General features: G+C 35.1%; 1 protein-coding gene across 1 annotated transcript in view; it reads left to right on the top strand.

The window, feature by feature from the left end:
* LOC144978825 (uncharacterized) overlaps nt 1-21,532 on the top strand; it is a 78,975-nt gene that overhangs the window by 44,462 nt on the left and 12,981 nt on the right. The window contains exons 4-6 of the mRNA XM_078925373.1: nt 13,871-14,032; nt 14,954-15,070; nt 15,843-15,987. Coding sequence (XP_078781499.1) covers nt 13,871-14,032; nt 14,954-15,070; nt 15,843-15,987 — 424 coding nt within the window. The remainder of the gene's footprint in view (nt 1-13,870; nt 14,033-14,953; nt 15,071-15,842; nt 15,988-21,532) is intronic.

Raw genomic sequence — 21,532 nt, forward strand, 5'->3', positions numbered from 1 at the left:
CAAATGCCACAAGACCACACAGCCGCGTATAGCGTGGGGGCAGCGTGGCACATCGGTATGGTCTTTGTTTCGTGGCCTAAAGGTACCGCTTGACTCCCCGCGCATGCATGGTCTTGAGCAAGTCATTTTGCTCTAGCTTTCTTTACGGCACTGCGGCTGACTCCTGGGTTATTCCAGTCGTCCATTGGAATTGACATTTAAGACATATTTCCCCATTGGGAATAAACTGAAGGATTTTTTAAAATGAAAAGAATATTGTATTTTTAAATGATAATGAAATTGATTTTGTAAAAAGTTAAGCATCTTTAAACTTACAATGCTGAACAAATCAGGTTAAGAAAAACAAAAGACAAGACAGAAATGGAGGCAATAAAATATACCTAAAAAGGACACACAGAGGCCACGGACCCATTGAGATAGTTTAATATGCTGATATTTTCCTCAAAAAAGAAAAGTATATATTTTCACATGATAGAATATGATGAAAATTGAGTTTAAAGTCAATGCCACGGGAGATAGAAACGTTTTTTTTTTCTTTTCTGAAGCTTGAGAACTAAATCTCACTCTTCTCCATAACGGCATTTATTATTGAAACTCAAATTCGATAAATGAAGATTTGGGATGACTGATCACGACAAATATGCTTAGCCAGTTAACTGCCGTACTCTGGGAAAAAAACAACAACGCGTATTTAAAAATTTGGCCAGAAAACTCGTCCTTCATATATCATCAAATTAAATGACCCTGGACCTCCAGGTTTGAGAGTTTTTGTCAAGATGAGGTCATTAAAATTGATCTGCATTTCTATGACGAGTTTTCTGGCCACATTTAAAAATACCCGTTTTCCCAGAGTACGGCAGTTAACTGGTTTCAACCCTGCCAACAACTGCAGACATGATTTTAAAAACCGTTAGATGGTGGCAAATCGTAGGTTGGCCCTATAGCTATCAGATAATGCAATTTGTTTGACTCATCTACCATTTCTATACAGTCGTTTTGTATTATTTATATGATTGCATGGATAATTCCAGTGATGCATTATAATTCAGATCATGACTTGTCTTTCAGTATAGCTGTTTAGTAATTGATTTGTTTGTCTTTATATCGATCGGGCAAGGGAATATATAAAAATCAACTCACATCCATCAATAATAACAATAATGATGATAATAATAATGATAGTAATAATAGTAATAATAATAATAATAATAATAATAATAATAATAATAATAATAATAATGATAAAACATCAAAACATCACAGGAAGTAGGCTATGAATCAACACTAACGATTACACACACTTCCCGTAGACTGTCCTAGTGACATGAAACAGTACTGTAGAAGTTAAACAATAATAATTATACTTGAAAAGTTTATATATATATAATATATATATATATATATATATATATATATATATATATATATATATATGTGTGTGTGTGTGTGTGTGTGTGTTTGTGTGTGTGTAGAGAGGGGGGGGGGAGAGAAGGGAGTTTACGAACACCAATGGAATATGCGCTCGCCTGTCAATCTTGTAGATAACGCGGATTTCAATGGAACCGAATCGAATCCTGGCATAATTCAGGTCATCATGATAACATGGAATAGATATTTAGGTAGAGTGTACTGTTCCATAGGTCATAGCAATTCTCTCAGGTCACTGCTGTTCCCTGGGTCCTTAAGTTAACCTTCTTTGATAATACTCACAATCTTACTAAACGCATTTTTTTCATTTTGGCCAGGATTCTTTTGCTTTATATCGATTGACAATGACCACCAGCTTATCAAAAAGATTGAAACCTGGGACTTCAAAGAAGTTGAACACGTTTTTACCAGTTTGGGTTATCGTAATCTATCGATTAGGTTGCTTTTTTATTTAGCCAAAAATAAAGAGATCTTTTATAAACCGCAGCAAAATAGTCCAAAAGTTTAAATTTTGGCAAAGGTTTCCATTTTCCAAACAATTTCAGAGGATAAATTTCAGAGTAAATAGATAAGCACATTATACCATGGTCATTGCGCTCCATAGTTGTTCAATTAATTCTCTTGGGAGTCATTTGAAACTGAATAGTTTTTACTTCATGTGTACTACGATTGGCATCTCGACGCGCTTTATTAGTGAGTGAACCCAAGGCCACCGTAGAAAGGATTGAGGCCCTACTAGCGTATCATCTCTCAAAGTAATGAAATGGAAAAGCTAAAAAAACAAAACAAAATGCACGCTATGCAAGTACCCTTGATCTCCCTGCGCGAGTGACGCTTGCTACAAATTACAGGAAAGTGACCACCCCTACAGAGAGTAAGACAAACGATAATGGCAGTTGCAGTTCAATGCCCTTGGGCAGATTGCAACATGATTATGTTTGCCTGAAATATGCTATGAGATGTCTGAAAATTGGTTCATGGAATGTTCGAACGTTATTTATGGAAGAAAAATTGTGAAATTAATTACGGAATTAAGGAAATGAACCTGTATATACTCGGGAGTATTAGATTCAAGATGAACAGGAGAGGGAACAGTTAAAGGTGACACCCATACTTTTATATATTCAGGAGGAAATGGCCATCCACTTGTAGACGGGATTTTGTGTAGAGCAAATATTTCAGTATATGTAATTGGAATATAGGGACAATTAGTCCCAGAAACATGCTGATTAAATTACGAGCCAGACCATTTGACCTATCAATTATCCAGACATGCTTGTTATGCCCTGGCAACTTGGTTGCTTGGCATCACCCGAACGAGTCTGTAGTTTGAGCGTCCTTCCCAGGGTGCTATGCATTTTGTATCCCGCCTTTAGCCAATCAGAGTTCGAGCCTGATGCTTATATAACTTTCGATTATATTGAAGAATTAGATGAATACTACGAGGAGTTGTAAATGCTGATAAGGAACATCAAACCAGCAAAGGTCATGGCAATCATGGGAGACTTTAATGTCAAAGTGGGAAGAGGAGAAGAAGGCACCATCGTTGGTAGATATGGATTATGTGAAAGAAATGACAAAGGAGAAAGAATCACCCAGTTTTGCATATAAAATGACCTTTTGATTTCAAACACATTTTCCAAAAAACCTGAAAGAAAGTTATATACTTGGAAAAGCTCAGGAGACTGGACAATGAATCAAATATAGTTTGTTTTTATTAGAATGAGACTCCAAAAACAGTGTAAAATACTCCCAAACATACCCCGGAGCAGATATCAACTCTGACCACAATCCAGTCATTGCCAAACCACACCAAAGAGAAAGAGACATAGATATTGGCCGCCTAAAGAGCTCATGAGAAATTAATTTTTAGTCGTTATTCCATCTTCCCCACTAGCTTTTCCATTACAGTTGCAGTTACTAACAAATATGATACTAGAAAACACTTAAGCAGAACAATATAATCAAGGTAATGAGGCAGAGAAAACCAACATGAAATGGAACATTCTCAAAGAAAGTATACTACATGGAAACAAAGACATACATAAAACAGAGAAAAATGAGCAAACCATGGATGGCTCCTGAGATATTAAAATTAATGACAGAAAGGAAAAGGATGCAAAATAACCAGAATGATCTGAATAACAGAATTCAAGAGGAGTGTCAAAAAGCAAGAGACAATTAGCTTAATTACAAATGCCGAATGATAGACATTTATGGACTTACCAATAATATAGAAGCACACGACAAGATAAGACATATCTAGTAATGAACGAGCAGCAGCGAGCAGCAACAATTGTATAAAGAAAAAATAAAGGCCAAATATTATTTAAAACAATTGAACTACAGGAACGATGGTGTCAATACATAGAACTCTCTGACGACAAAATACCCGAAATACCAGGCTCAGCTAACAATGATGGTCCACAACTACTTGCATACGAAATAGAAAATGCTCTATGAAGATGGGAGATGGAATTGCCAATGGGGAAGATGGAATAACGACTGAAAATTAAAATTTCATGATGTGTTCACAAAAGAGAAATTGACAGAGCTCTTCAATATGACGCAGGACAGATCCCAGACGGACTCACAAGATCAGTATATATAACAATTCCAAAATAACGAAGACAACAGAATGTGGATATTTTCGCACTATAAGTTCATATATCAAAATTACTTTTGAAGATTATCCTGGAAAGAATCAGAACCAAAATCGACACTGAGGTGGGCGAAACTCAATTTGGCTTTAGAAAGAAGTATGTAACTAGATAAGCTATATTCTGCCTAAATATTGGCAACCGAAAAAAATACATAGGCAGTAATAAAGACATTTGATAGATTCCACCATCATGAAATGATTAGGTGCTGAAAGAACGGGAGTTGATGGGAAAGACATAATGCTGATTTCAAATCTTTACTGGCACCAACAGGCAGCTATAAGAATACAAGGAGTATTGTCACCATATGTTGGAATCAAAAGAGGAGTCAGACAAGGTTTTGTATTGTCGCCATGTCTTTTTAGCACTGCGTTTATCTTCAGACAAACTGACCATCTACCAGGGATCAAAGTGAGAAGCAGAAACATCAACAACTTCAGATATACGGAGGGCACGTGTTGTTGGCAGAAAATGAAAATGATTTACAGACACTCACTACAGCTGTCAAAAACAATAGTGAAAAGTTGGGATTGGATGAGTGTGAAAAAGACCAAACAAATGGTGGTAACAAGAAAGGGAGAAGCATTAGTCAACATAGATACTGACGGAAAAAGTCAGAAACAGAGTCAACATTTAAGTATATAGGACGGCATGTAGAAAGCTGGATGATTTCATCCAGAAGTTAAAATCAGGAAAGCTATAGCAAGATCAATATTGTCAGTTTAAACATATCCTACCATCAGATCAAATTCAAATCAGTACCAGACTTCGTGTTCTGAAATGCTATGTTCACTCAGCACTGCTGTATGGTTCAGAAACGTGGACCCTCAATAAAATACTCGAAAGAAATATTGAAGCATTTGAAATGTGGACATGTAAACGCCTAGAAAAGATAAGCTGGATAGACAAAACAAAACATAAACAAAAACAAAATAAAAAGAACCAAGAAGTTTGCGATATCATAGGAATAGAACCAAGCTTGCTCCACACAATAAAATCAAGAAAATTGCAATATTTTGGTCATGTAAAAAGACACAACTCCATCATGAAAGATGTTTTAGAGGGCAATGTTGAAAGCAGAAGACTACCAAGACATAGATGGATGATGTGAAACGCTGGAGTGAGAAGTTGCCAGGCTTTGATACCAGTACGAGGAGACACTGGGTGGCTGCGAATCGGCTTCGGTCGAGGAGCTGCCTAACAGCAAGTGCGCTTCATCAGTGGGGACTTTCCATCTGTCCCACATGTACCCGATGTGGGCAAGAACCCGAAACGGCAGAGCATCTAGTTGAACGGTGTGTTGTGACGATGCTACCGGGCGGGTTCGCGACGGTGCACGAGTACGGGCCAGACTTTGCTGATTGGGTCGATCGTCATAACATAGTAGTGTGAGAACCATAAGAGGCTGCTGCCAAAAGTCTTAAACAAAAAGTATTAGGTTAAAGACCTCTTAAAAGAATGATTGCCGTTTTCATCTGCCAATATTTTATGAGGTCTGCTGTACTCTGAAAAAAAAGCATGTTTTTAAAGAATTTGACCAGAAAACTCGTACTTCAAATATTGATTAATTAAAATTACCCTCATCTTATCAAAAACTCTCAAACCTGGGACTTCCTAGATTAGGACAGAAGTATAAGTCTGGTCTAAATTGAGAAAAGATGTTTTCCCAGTGTATAGCTATTATCACTGAAATTAGCCATATTGTCTAGATTAGTGTTTGTGTGATCCAAACATTGTTGTCTTGAACTGGCGTTATCGCTTATTTCAATACTTATTGTGGTAGTCGAAGAGTTTTTTGTTTACAAATTTTTTCTTTAATAATTCGTGCCCTGTCAGAATTTTTTTTAATGTAGGGAGTGCTTAAAAAAAGGGTTCTTTTTCACTTTTCATTGATGAAAGACACAACAACAGATCTTTATTCAAAAAGAGAACAATGTGTCAATAATTTTATTTATATTTATTTTGATGGCGTCTGCTTCTGTTCAATGGTTCTCTGGCTGACAAACAGATAACAAATAGATGATGTCCACAAAATATGGAATTTGTTAATACGGAGGCGGTGGAACTGATCACTTCTAAACCGAATAAAGCAGAAACAAGTGGCATTTTTTACGTTAAACTTACTCTGGCTATTGTTGCTACTTTTCGCCAAATACGATATTAATTTATAACCTTATAGTTTCGATAGAAGTGTAATGGCATGAGAAAAAAGAGCTTTAGCGTATCGTGCGGCATTTCTGGTTACTAGAGAAAGGAGTTACGTAGAATCAATTTCCCCATCGCATGACGTATACCACCTAAACAAATAGGGTGTCTACATTGGTCCCAGTAAACGTGCGTTTGTGAGTTTTTGTGTTTGTGCGTGTGCATGTGTGTTAGTGTGTGTGTGTGTGTGTGTTTGTGTGGGCGTTTGGATGTACACGTGTGTGTATAATATTCGACTGGGTACCGGGCGTGTGCTCTATTCCTTTAACAGTAACAATGTTAACCTTGTGCCAGCAGTTCAGGTCAGTGATAGAGCGTCCTTGAAATTGGGGTTACATTGAACGTTGTAGTTTTAGCCCCATAAGATAAGCAAACACGATATTATTGTTACAACCTAAGGTATTATGCTGGTCGGCCCAATCTTTTCACCAGCAGTTCTCGGCTTGGACCTAGTGTCAACGGCCCCTTCGTCATTTCTATTCCTGATTCGCCTGTGCCCAATAGGTGTCAGTTGGGAGAGCATTTTACAACTGCAAAGTTACCGCCTTTCATTCTTTTGAATTTTGTCCAAATTTGAAATTGCCTACATCGAAAAGATTTTATATCAAATTTATTGCATTTGGCGGAAATTGGTTAAATTGGACAATTTGCTTCGGTTTGATTCTATTTCACTTATATTATAAGAAGTCCTAGCAAAATGGCACAGAAGAATGGTCTTCGCCTCATGCCCTGCAGGAATTAAGGCTTGAATCACAATAGCCTTGCTGTGTGACCTTGAAAAAGTCACCTTAGCTCACCTAAGTCACTGCATTACGGTTGACCCCATGGATGTTTGGGGAGGTGACTTTCAAAATGTGCTAAGTCACATTATTATAATTCATGGAAAACGAATCTTAAAGAGTAAAATGCTTGGCTTGTTTGCCTCATAGAATAATATCCTCGGCGTTTTGAAACTTCAAAGTTTCTCTTGTGCTTCTAAAGTATCCGAGAGTTTTAACTCGCTTTCGGGATGTGACAGCAGATTTTGAAAGTCACCTCCTTACTACAGTTACAGTTCACCCCTTGAAACATTCCTTGAAGACAATTTCCCTACCCGTGGGGACAAATCAGTAGAGTTTTTGTTTGCTTTAACTTTCAATCTTCTTTAATCTACATGTAAACAAAAATGTGTAATTGAATGTAAGCTTCAATTTAATTGCAAAAACAGATCAAATGAACGTTTCGGGTTTCCCCTTTATCAACAAAACAGGATGGATGAAACACTACATATGAATAAGATAATGTGGTAGTGGCGTTGTTAAGATGAATAAACAAAACCTTGATGGGCTTACATTCAATTTCACATTGTTATTTATTTCTTCGAGCTTCGAGCAGCAACATTTACATTACTTTAATCTAGATGAAGGCTCAGCTCAGAAGAGTGTTTCTCTTGTGACAATACTAACAAATGATATGTCATAAAGTAAAGCTAGTCCCTATTATGGGTGATTCCTGTTGACATCAGACATCTTGTTTGATGAATTATCTATATTCCTTCGTTGAATGCCTAGGCGACGATATCTTATGATGTCGTGGCGGATGGCATAAAGATATTGTTAATTATCGGGGTTTTATTGTCTTTCAATGCGAGAATATAGAGAAGCTATAGCCTTTATCTTAAGAGAAAGAAATATTGCGATTCCAATATTTTTACAGTTGATGTTAAACGATACGTATTTTTAGTCATTACCTAAGACGCAAAGTGTAAAAGCGCACAATTTATTTGAAATACAATATAATTATAAAAGAAACAAGTGTTTTGTGGCATTTCATTTGAACTTATTTCGAAAAAGTTCGGTTCTGTTTGTCTCTTAGATGGTGATTCCCATCCGCTTTTTCACGGCGTACAATAATTTTTCTATTTTGTTTTATTTCCCATGCTTCAAAAACCGAAACTAAACAGCTCGAAAATTAATAGCTCATGAATAATATGTCACACATAGTTACTGTAGCCCAAAAATGTTATAAGCGTCACTGAATTCAAACAAGCCAAATTATAACCCCATAAGAACCTGATTATCACAATACATCATTCACATTTCTAGAATGTCAATTATGAGAAAATCTAAATCACCAAAACCATTTCGTTCAATTTGTTTAATGCTCTAAAACGTTTTTTACTCGCACATAATAATATAAGCAAGGCTTGAAAAAAAATATAAGCATGTCTAATCATGGGTTTTGTTCAATGAAGTACGACGACAATGATCCCGATTTTGTTCGCACAGGTTTGAGAATGTAATAAGATACCCCTCGAAATACGTCATCGGTCGCTGAATCTAGAGCCCATGATTGGGACGTTATGGAATGAGGGCAATTATAACAACAATAATAATAATAATAATAATGATAATAATAATAATAATAATAATAATAATAATAATAATAATAATAATAATAATAATAATAATAATAATAATAATAATAATAATAATAATAATAATAATAATAATAATAATAATAATAATAATAATAATAATAATAATAATATCTTTATTGTCCATGAAGGCAATTTTTCATTCGGTTTCATTTGATAATGATGATGATGATTAGATGATGATGTTATGATAATAATAATAATAATAATAATAATAATAATAATAATAATAATAATAATAATAATAATAATAATAATAATAATAATAATAATAATAATAATAATAATATCTTTATTGTCCATGAAGGCAATTTTTCATTTGGTTTCATTTGATAATGATGATGATGACAATAATAATAATAATAATAATAATAATAATAATAATAATAATAATAATAATAATAATAATAATAATAATAATAATAATAATAACGACGACGAAAAACACTATAGATTTACACAGATAATAGTAAAAATATAATGAATTAATTGATGTAAAATTAAAGAAAGTGAGTGACATGCAACATAGGATTAATATAAAGCAATATTTTATACTTAATCAATTGAAAATGTTTATATACGCGGTCTGGAATAGAATTATGATCGCACATTATGAAGGATGACGGATTTCTTGTGTCGCTGTCTTTGTCACTTGAGCTAGAATCGGTTACTCCTCTTAGAAAAATTACAGTAACTATGAAAAGGTATTGTCGTATTATCCGATGTTTAAATGATTTGTTTCATGTAGAGAACAAGCCATATTATTTTTTATGGTAATGAATATGAAGTATTTAATTTAGAAAGGGAATGGTTAAAGCTATTAGACTTATCCCGGTCATGCCCCCAAATTATAGTTAAGATAAGTATTTTGTAAAGTTAGGATAACTAATAAGACTATTTTTTACAGATTGGTAAGATATTTTGTCATATTTTTGTCATAGAGATTTTCCCCATTCTTTTCTAAAGGTGAAAGATTTTGCGAAATTCTGTACAGAATCGATGGTGATTGTTGACGATATTGATGGTTCCAAAACCCTTTTATAATGCAGCAAAGTAGATCTATTTGTCCTGAGGAACATTTTTTCAGACTCCTAATTAATACATGAATAGTTTTGGTACGTTTACTTATTGTTAGGCTCTGAGTGTTTTCTCACACGTTGTCTGATCTCTTCTCCAATACTGCCCTCCCCCATTTGTCTCTTTTTCTTTCCATTTTCTTTTTTTTCAGGATGTTTCTAAATAAATATATCCGTAATACTTTAATTTTTCCACTATCATCCTAATTTACGGGGGCTGAAATGACCGAAAACTAGTAAACGGAGCATTCCGTTTCAGACTTAATTCCAATATGACTTAGAGGGAAACCTCTTGAAACCCTTCCCCCCCCCCCCCTATTTCCCAGAAAAGGTTTGCAAAAAAATATCTGTTATACTTTTGACATAAGTACCTTTTCTGAATTAATAAGATCCGTCTCAATTACAGCTTAAAATTATTTTTTATAAAATTAATTCTTCAAAGGCTGTTAATCTATAAATTATTCGCTGTCCATTCAAAGTTTGTTTAGGCCTTAAATTAAACCTCACACTTATATTCTGTGTAAATCAATACTCGGCCGTTCGTTACCATTGTTAAAGCGTTTGTTACCGAAACTCTTTGCTTGACAAAATTATGTTAATGTAGGTTCCCCGCTGATCGCCTGAAACGTGAAATGCGTCATTTCAAATAACTTGAGTTCACATTTCTTATAGACCTCTAGCCTTACATGCATTCATTCTTGTTGTGCCATAGAGTAAGCAAACAATACTTCTCGTGTCAACAAGATATACGTATATAGGTACCGTAATAAGTACATACGTACTGCCTAGCTGGCAAGGCAAAGTTTTACCAATCTAGAGCACCTCACAATTCTTACACACACCCATAGTATCAATATCATCAATACTACTGAACAATTTTAATTTCCGTATGTGGAAAATTTTCTCTTTTTTTCCAGGCGTTGAAGACGTCAGAGTGTTTCAACATCTTTATGCAATTTTCATTTGATATATACGACTTTACAAATAGTGAAGCAGACGTTAAATACAATATTCATTTGCTGTAAACAATGATTATTAATTTTATATATTTATTTCGATTAAAAACTATTCATTATACGACATGTAAACGAGATTGTTTATATGGGACTATTGTTTTTCTTCTTCCAAGTTTAACCAAAATTATAGTGCAATAAAGGATAATGAAAAACCTCAAAATATTGTGACATGCCTTACCATAACTATGTGCTTACTTTTTAAAGAAATGTGGCATTAATATTTTTTTTTTTACTAATTGGCAGTTAGGCCATTTAATGTCTACATCAATATTACAACGTGCGTCATCGCCATATAACCAAAAACTTTGATAGCACCGGGACTGATATCCGGTTTGCCTGAACCAACGGATAGTCATCGGGGTATGTAGTATGTATACGGCTTTTATTTGGCTACCTCTTGAAATCAAAGGGCTTTAAGTGTTATTACCTATAAGACCGGCCTATTCGATAATTTGCCTTAAACCCGATGTATCATCGGACTGCACGAATCTAGCTAACCCGCCCCTGCGCGCTCCTACGTTTAATCTTTGCTGATATATATATATATATATATATATATATATATATATATATATATGAATTAAAAATGAATGCGTATCGTGGTGCCTCTACAATGCCGGGGAAATTCCAACAAATGGTTATGACATTGATAAATTCATGTATCGTTTTGTAATGTGATAAGTCTTTAAATGTATCACATAACGGTCTTTTACTGCATTTCCTCTCCATAGAATTCATCAAGATTATTTGACTTGACGAACCGACAAGAGCTGCTTTAACCAGAAAGAAAGGGTTAGGTACCGAGAGACCACAATCATATTTAAAATTATGTCTACTTCTGCCACGTGGTGCGAGCGAAGAGGAGTGGCTTTGTTTAAGTTACTTAAATATACTAGATATACGTTTAATAGGTTGCTTTTCGGCAAAAATGATAGATAATATTACAATGAAAATCAAATGTTTTTGCTATTCAGGGGTCATATTCAAATGAAGTATCAATTTCAATCAACTGTATTTTTAAAAAAACTTTTTTGTTTTCTCCAAAGATAATGCATTGGTTTTATATATAAATTTACTTTTTTTTCCTCAGAAGTGAAATATATCTGGTAGTGTTGCTGATCTTGTAATGAGAATCGATGTTATGTACCTTTTGCTAAAATTTTGTTTCTATGTGTATTTTGTTTTTGCATTATTATGTTATTCAGATTTTATTCTTTAAAAAAAAATAAAAATATAATAATAATTCTTCTTCTTCAAGTACCAAGTCTGTGTCAGACATCGGTGATCATGGTACGCCATTAATCCCTCTGATCAGATAACCTCAGAAAACTAATATTACTCTTCTCTTTCTTTGTCACCCAGCTGTTCAAACTATTCAAATATGTTTTTCTTGATCTACCTTTACTCTTTTTACCTTCTATCTTTCCTGTGAGAGCAAGATGTTCAATACATTTATGTCGATTTAGGTGCGCTAAAAATTGCATTTGTCTTTTTCTTATTGTACGAGTTAATAGCCTTTTAGTTTCAGCTTGCTCTAATACTTCTTCATTAGTTTTCTTCTCTGAACATGAGGTTCTTAACATTCTTCTAAGAAACCACATTTCTGCTGCCTCCAGTTTCTTTCTAATGTCTTCTGTAATAATAATAATAATAATAATAATAATAATAATAATAATAATAATAATAATAATAATAATAATAATAATAATAGTAATATAATAATAATAATAATAATAATAATGATACTATGCTGATGATGATAGTTGATGATGATGATGATGATGATGATGATGATGATGATGATGATGATGATGATGATGATGATAATAGTGGTAGTGGTAATAATAATAATAATAATAATAATAATAATAATAATAATAATAATAATAATAATAATAATAATAATAATAATAATAATAATAATATAATAATGATAATAATAATAATAATAATAGTAATCATAATAATTATAATAATAATAATAATAATAAAATAATAATAATATTAATAATAATAATAATAATAATAATAATAATAATAATAATAATAATAATAATAATAATAATAATAATAATAATAATAATAATAATAGTGGTAATGGTAATAATAATGATGATCATATTGGTTGAACTGTTGAATACAATCACGATTTGTTTTCTTTTGTAGCAAAAAACTTGTCTTTTAATGTCATTTGTTGGTTAGTATCAGCATGGTCTTCGTTAACTCATGGCCTGACACAGACCAACAAATGACGTCAAAAGACACGTCTTTGGCCACAGAGGAAAACAAATTGTGCGTTGCATTCAATAGTTCAACCAATGATATATCTTGTTTCCTTGACCACTACTAAAGACACCTAATAATATGGGTCTTAGTGGGTCAGGCCACATTAACGATGGCTTGGGTACGTGGCCTTCGTAAAGTTATGGCCTGATACTGACCAAAAAATGACGTCAAAATGCCAGTCTTTTGCCACAAAAGAAAAAAATCGTGAGTTGTATTCAATAGTTCAACCAATGAAATAACTTATTTACATGAGCTCGACTAACACACACACACATTGCCTCTCTCCCTCATCCGTCTACCGCTTACCTCGCTTCATTCCTGTGCCTAGTCCTCTTCATTTCCCAAAGAAGAAATTGTAATCTCTAAGTGCATTCCATGTCTTACGTTTTTCATTTAATTTCTGTATTTCTTTTTATAGGTTAAGCAATGTGAAGGCATCCCAATCGACTGTTACTTAGCGAATAAATATAATAATAAACAAAGAAAGCGAACCCTTAACACTACACTTCTTCTCCCCCATTCGCGAGATGACGTAGGGATGATAGCATCTCCTTCTTAATGTGAATTGATTCGATTTACTCTCGTCGATCTATTCATCCATTCAGCGGTATATTATAGTAATGGGTTACTGATTCTCTTTAAGATCTGTCGAAAGTAAAGCAAAACGACAAGGGAGGAGCGATCACCTCACCGCGATAGTATGTCCTTGATCCACGATATTAAAAATTGAGATCAACGTTACGGATTTTTTTTGTTTTGGTTTTTGTTTGTATTCCTCCATAGTTCGATGGCTGCACCAAGGCGTTCTCAAGGCTGGAAAACCTGAAGATCCATTTGCGTTCACACACTGGAGAGAGACCTTACCTGTGTCAACATCAGGGATGTCCTAAAGCCTTCAGCAACTCCTCAGACCGTGCTAAGCACCAAAGGACTCACGTCGATACGGTATGTCTTAAACTTTATCCATATCCATTCAAAGCTTTCAGTCCTGGGTATTTTTGACAAGTTGGGATCAGCGTGGCACAACGGTAATGTCCTTGGTTCGGACACAGAAAATATATTATTTTGTCTATCAGTTCCTGTTTGACTCGGTCATGAGTCAACAATCGTGCTTAATGATACGCGCGAAAAATGATCACATAATTACATAACCAGATATATATATATATATATATAGAGCGAGAGAGAGAGAGAGAGAGAGAGAGAGAGAGAGAGAGAGAGAGAGAGAGAGAGAGAGAGAGAGAGAGAGAGAGAGAGAGAGAGAGAGAGAGAGAGAGAGAGTCTAATTACATAAATAGAAGACATTTTCAATCGTTTTGCCTTCATTCTTCTTAATTTTGACGAATTCCTGGTTTTATGAATGGTTTTGGACGAGGTGGGTGTAAAATTAAATCGTACTCATGGGGTTATAAACACTCGTTTTCATTCATTTTTTTTTTAATCATGGAGCTCGTGAAAATCTTTAATTGAAACGTGTGTTTATATATATATATATATATATATATATATATATATATTATATATATATATATATATATATATATATATATATATAGGCAGGCGTTCAACATATCACCAAGTCCTATGTATTATTATTATATTATTATCATCATCATCACCATCATCATCGTCATCATCATCTTCATTCAGTTTGATTTCTTTCTTCTCCTCCACCCCTCTCTCTCTCTTTCTCTTTCTCCCCCCCCCCCCCTCTCTCTCTCTCTCTCTCTCTCTCTCTCTCTCTCTCTCTCAAAATAATAATATATGTATTTTATAGCAGCAATGCAATACACATATTTTATTGAAAATCATGAAATGAATATAAGACACTCGAAGGCACTCTGTCGAATCCGTTATGCATTCCAGAAACCCTACGGTTGCCACGTACCTGGATGCACAAAGAGATACACTGACCCCAGCTCACTACGTAAACATGTAAAGAACCACACCCCAGAGCAAAAGCAGCAACAACAGAAAAAGAAAGTATGTCATCATAGTCGTTGACCTCGTCGTCGTCATCATCATCATCATCATCATCATCATCATCATCATCATCATCATCATAAGCATCGTCGTTGTTGTCATCATCATCATCATCATCATCATCATCATCATCATCATCATCATCATCATCATCGTTGTTGTTGTTGTCATCGTCATCATCATCATCATCATCATCAGCATCAGCATCGCCATCGTCGTCATTGTTATCATTATTGTTATCGCCATCACCATAATTATCTATAATGGTCTACAACTGAAAGGGTCTTTTTCACATCATTATCGTCGTCATCATCATCATCATCATCATCATCATCATCATCATCATCATAGCCATCGTCGTCATCGTCATTAATATTATTGTCGCCGTTATTATAAATAGAAACTTGAGCAATACCCACTAAACGTATTCAAAGCACTTTAAATGGGATCCCTGATCAACAGCAACTTGTAACATGTAGAACGAGACATGACCCCAGTTTAGCGATATTACAATTTTTTCCGACAGAATTAACGCTGTTAGCGGTCTGTTAAATGTAGGTCTGTCAACTCATTTTACACCTTGAGTACGGCGAGAGAATGTGAGTAAAGAGCCTTTTCCGAGGACTCAACTCTGCGCGATGCGAGCCTCAAACCCAGGATATTCCGATCCGAAAGCGAGTGTCATACCACTAGACCACAAAGTTGATCGATTTTAAAGTATGATTCCAAGTTGTCTCTTTCTTTTTCCTTAAAAATCCCATCTCTTATCCAGTTAAAGACAGAACCCGAGGGCGGTGAGATGCTAAACACCTGCCTAACTATCCAACAACTGAAACCCGAAGGGTCTCCGATGGACTTCACAGAAAATAGTATGGGGCGCTCTCCACAGACATGCACCAACTCGGATATCTTCCCAAGTATGCCATTTTGTCATTTATTTGCATTTGTTTTCTTTTTTTCTTTCTTTCTTTCTTTTTTTTTTTTTTTGGTTTCCTGTTTGTTTGTTTGTTTTCTCTCTGTTGTGCATTTGTAAACCATCTCTGCTTTCTCACCTCTTCCCATACCCGCCTCTCTTTCTCACTTTCTAGGCCTTTCTCTCTCTCTCTCTCTCTCTCTCTCTCTCTCTCTCTCTCTCTCTCTCTCTCTCTCTCTCTCTCTCTCTCTCTCTCTCATTCTTTCTTTTTCTTTTTTCTCCCCCCCCCTCTCTCCTTCAATATCATCATCATCATCATCATCATCATCATCATCGTCGTCGTCATCATCATCATCATCATCCTCATCATCATCACCATCATCATTATTCATTATTATCATCATCATCATCATCATCATCATCATCATCATCATCATCCTCACCGAAGGCAGGTGTTCGACATATCATAATCTCTGCATCCGATTGCTGTCAATCACCTATTCACCGTTAGCTGTAACTATTATCAACGTTGGGGTCACCGAACCATTTACAAAAACTGGCATCATATTATTAATTTTGTGTTTACACTTGTGCAGGAACTACCCAGCAACTTTCTACCTGGTGTCATTGCCAGATTGTCGCCTTGTCACTTCAGGTCAGACTATTTGAAGACTTTTAAACTCATTTTTTGTCAATTAAAAAAACTGGAGCATTTATATAGAGCAGTATCCACTTAACGTGCTCAAGGCACTTTACAAAAAAGTCCCATAACGAACAGCAAGACTTAACATGTCGGACTAAACATTATGCTTGTTAGGCGATATTACATTTTTTTCCCCGATAGAGTCAACGCCAGGTACTCATTTCATATTACCTTATTACGGTGATAGAATTTGTGTAAAGATCATTTCCAAGTACTCAACTATTCGCCGATCAGAGCGGGACTCAAACCCAGGGAAGGCGTCATATCACTAGACCACATAACCGCTGAATTAGGTATTTACTATGAATCAATAATTGTGATCGATCTCTTCAAAACGGTGTTGTGTCGGGTCAACCGGATGCTTATAAAATTTTTAAATTAAAGATAGCAAGAAAACAGAGATTTTAGTCATTGCCATTTTACGGAATTATATTCATTTTCACTAACGACACAAACGCTTAATTAACCCTTGTAATTTATTTTTGGTTATAAAAATCAACTTTTATCATCTCAGTGGATGGGTCACATATCCTCTTTCATAATATCACAGAAAAAGCCTTTCATTTCCTATAAATATTTGTTGACCTGTATCGCCAGGATGTTGTATTGACTCCAGGAGGATAAATTCTCTTTTTTTAAAGTAATTAGTATGAATTGTTTCTGAAGACAAAATCGAATAGAGCAAAATCTGTTAATAAGAAAATCAAAACTTTAATAGATACGAAATTGACAAAGGTATCAAAACAAAGCATAGTTTGTGTCCTTTCAGTTTATCTTTTTAAATTTCTGCTTAGTCGCCGATCCCATCCACACAGGGCTGCCGACATACTAGTTATTGCATCGCGTCGAAGAAGATTTCACATGGCATACTTCAACACCATTGAGTCACCCACGCACGCACCTGGCCATCACTGCCAAAATTTGCACCCTCCAGGTGTGACCTAAGTCTTAAGAAAGGGGAAAAGTCACTTGGAGTTAAATCGGAACTTTAAGGGTGGTGTTCACGACTTCAAGTAAACTTCCCCTGACAATGCGTTTGTATTAGCATTCTCGGTATCCAATGGTTATATGCCTATCTGTAACCCAGGATATCTCAAATGATATATCCAACTGTTCCATATGAAATTCCAAGCCTTTTATGATGTCTCTGATTGTGTAATCCTGATGGGCTTAATTAAGTTCGTCAATTTAGTTTTGTTGTTTTGCTGCACTCTGCGGACGAACACTACGAGCCTGGTCTTTAAGGTCGGTACAGACAGCATCAGAACCAGTAAAACACTGAACCCACCTTTGAACTGTTCAAATGCCAACACGCGAGTTAACATAAACGTTTCAGCCGTTCATGAAAGTTTACGGATGCACATCTCTCTCCAGTAAGGAAATCAATTACAGCCCGCTGTTTGGAGCATAATTCCATGTTTTTTATTTGACTGACATGTAGGAATAAATGTTCTTTGATAGAGTCTATAAGATAATTTGAAAGCAAGAAATCGCAAAATAAAATTTGATGACATAATGGAAGAATAAATTGCGCACAGTTTGATCGAAAGCGTACACCTATGCGTTTAATACGATCGGAAATATCCGATATGCATCAAGACTTTTCAGTCAAGCCTAGTAGTATAAACATATTATTCAAATTCGTTTACATAAAGACTTTCAATTGGCAATCTATGAAAGATAACGATAAAATGTGAACGGCGCCATTAATCAGCGGGCTATCTCAATGTGTTCAATAACAATTTTGTCATGTCGACACTGACAATATATCAGTCTTCAGTTTATCTTGGCTTTCCGATGGTCGTAAATTAGGACAAGAGACTCTAATTGCAATAGTATTTTTTTTTCTTAAAGCCAAGATCTAAATGTCTCCATATGGATTACATTCAGATAATATATTACGCAGATAGGTGTTCAATTAATCCCGGGGAGATCTTCGTTAGTTCTTCAGAGTCATTAAGCAAATGAGCTGGATTTTATCCAGGTTTTTTGTACTTTACAGACAGCTCCCCTCGAGATGCCTATTCGTCAACTCGAATCTACTTTTTAAAATATTTTCTTAAATTGTGACCCACCCCGACAAAATCGTATTATGTGAAGTATATCCTAAAGAAGGAGTTCTGAGTCAAATTTTAAACGTCTGTGATTAATTGAAGGAAGTGAAACCGAGAAGAAAAAGATTCGGTATTATGTCGTGGTGAACCAAATGACAAGTAAATTGAAAGTTGAAATAGTTGGAAATATGATATTCTAGTATTTCGTACTTTAAGAAGCTTTATCCATTGTCGTGAGTTAAACATATTAACATTAGCCTCGTTTCATATTTTTGGCCAAAAAATTAAATTTACAGTATCAAGGTCGCCTCGACAAAATACCGACTTTTATGCGGTGGGTCACATTTTATTTGCATCAAACTATATAACCATGTGTATGTATCTTTGTACTAAAATGGTGATAAGATAGTTATCATGATTAATAAGAGGGCTTTAGTCAATTGTCAAAGATATTGATTGAGAGATGCTGGCTGGCTAGATAATTGAAGTCTCTCCTCGGAATGTAGTGAATAAGACAATCACTGAAGACATGGGCATTGGGGCGGTGATAGGAACAAAATCCCATCTGACAAATGGAACTTGTAACCTAATTTTTCAACTGAGAGGTGTATGTGCACCGAAGAAATATTCATTTGTTCATAGCTTCTCGGAGGAAAGCACAATAGAAAAATAGGATTTTATGATGATGATGATGATGATGATGATGATGATGATGATGATGATGATGATGATGATAATGATGATGATGATGATGATGATGATGATGATGATGCTACCGCTGCTGCTGCTGCTGCTGATGATGATGATGATGATCATGATGATGATGATGATCGTCATCATCATCATCATCATCATCATCATCATCATCATCATCATCATCATCATCATCACCTTGTGCCATGCTCCGTAACGTTGGCGGTCATGGCTCTCTACTCCTCTCGTTTTTCAGTTGCTCTGATGGTGTTGCTATTTCTTTCCGTTCCCAGCCAGTCTGTCAGGGCCACCATAATTTTCGCTCTGTGTCTCCCAGGGTCTCTCTTTCCTGTTAACTTTCCGGTGACACTCAGTTTTTTCAGGCCGTCTTTTCTGATCACTTGACCTAGGAATTTTGCCTTACTTTTACATATTATGTCGACTTCTTTTCTTATGCCTCTTTCAGGACATCCTCATTTCTTTTTCTATCTGTCCACGGAATGCAGAGCATTCTTCTCAGATACCACCGTTCAACAGCATTCCGTCTTTTAATTATCTCTGATGTCATGGTCCAAGTTTTGCAAGCTTATGTAAATATAGGATCTATATAACATTCTTCTTCTTATTTTTTGTGTGTGGATAAAATTGAAGATGTGTTTATAACATGAATTTCTTTGTCATTGCACTCTAAATGCCTCACGATGCCTTGTTATACCTGCACCACCTCTGAGAGCATATTAATCTTTAACTTTCATCTCATACAATTTACGTCGTCCAATTTGTAGAGGCATTCATACAATATCCGTCATGCACTGACAAAAGCCAGGAACGCGTTCATATTTTATCTGAGTGATGGAACTTCCGAAGCATAATTAACCATCACTTATCCTATTCAGTAACTATAAACAATCGATTGCAAATTTCAGGATTTTATTTTTCCCCAGAGCACTTGAAATACATGGTATTCATTCAGGAACACATCTGAAAAGTTTTCAAAAATTGTTGGATAATAATAAATTTTACTTTATCTTTGCCTTTAACTTCTAACAAAAAGCTGGAACAAGTTAAAGAAAACTGAAAACCAAGCAACGAAAAAAGTAGGGGGTTTGGAGTTGTTGTGAGATGTATTTGAAATGAAGGTGGCATTGTTACAGAAATTCATCTCCACTCACGACAAAAACAAGCCTCCACTTTTTTTCATGTTTTAATATATTTAGATTGTCCTTAACTTCCCAAAAACTCTCTGAATTGAGAATTCTTTGAAGCCTCTAATTTAAGACTGTTTGAGTTATTCTAAAGAAATTTTAGTATCAAGACTTTTTGACAAGTAAAGAATCCTCTACATTTATGGCTATATGAAGTATAACGCCGCAGAATGTAAAGAGGATGTTCCGTCGGTGTAATTTTTAAATATGGCTCGTGATTCTAAAGCAGGTGCGACTACAATGTCAAAAATAAAAATATACCTTTTTACTGCTGTCTCAATTGGACCCTACTATTATTTGAAATTGTGTACAACCACTTTCTGTTTAATATTTAAAAAAAAAATGTAATAAAATCTAAACATGGATGCACATTTAAGATTCGGTAGCAGTGTCCAAATTGCATAATGTAAATAATGAGTATTTCTACCACCACCTGTACCATGATCACCACCGCCACCAGTGCCATCATCATCATCATCATCATCATCATCATCATCATCATCATCATCATCATCATCATCATCATCACATCGTCGTCGTCGTCGTCATCATCATCATCATCGTCGTCGTCGTCATCATCATCATCATCATCAAGTATCGTCACCGTTATCATTGTCATTGTCACCATCACCGTTATCACTATCATCATCACCATCATCTTCGTCATCATCATCAGCATTTTAATCATAATCATCATCATTATCATCACAACCATCATCATCATACCAAGTTGTCATCGATTTTCGCAACTTCCAAATCACCACGACCACAACAATCACCGTCGTCACAATAGCAGCAGTCCCCAATAATAATGTTAATAATCATTATTATCATTATCATAATGCACATACGCCCTACATTCACAACCGTAAATGTTTGGTGTAAAATAAATGA

Source organism: Berghia stephanieae, chromosome 1 (genome assembly GCF_034508935.2).
Source record: "Berghia stephanieae isolate SIO BIC M18660-M18661 chromosome 1, UCSD_Bste_1.3, whole genome shotgun sequence".
NCBI lineage: Eukaryota > Metazoa > Mollusca > Gastropoda > Nudibranchia > Aeolidiidae > Berghia > Berghia stephanieae.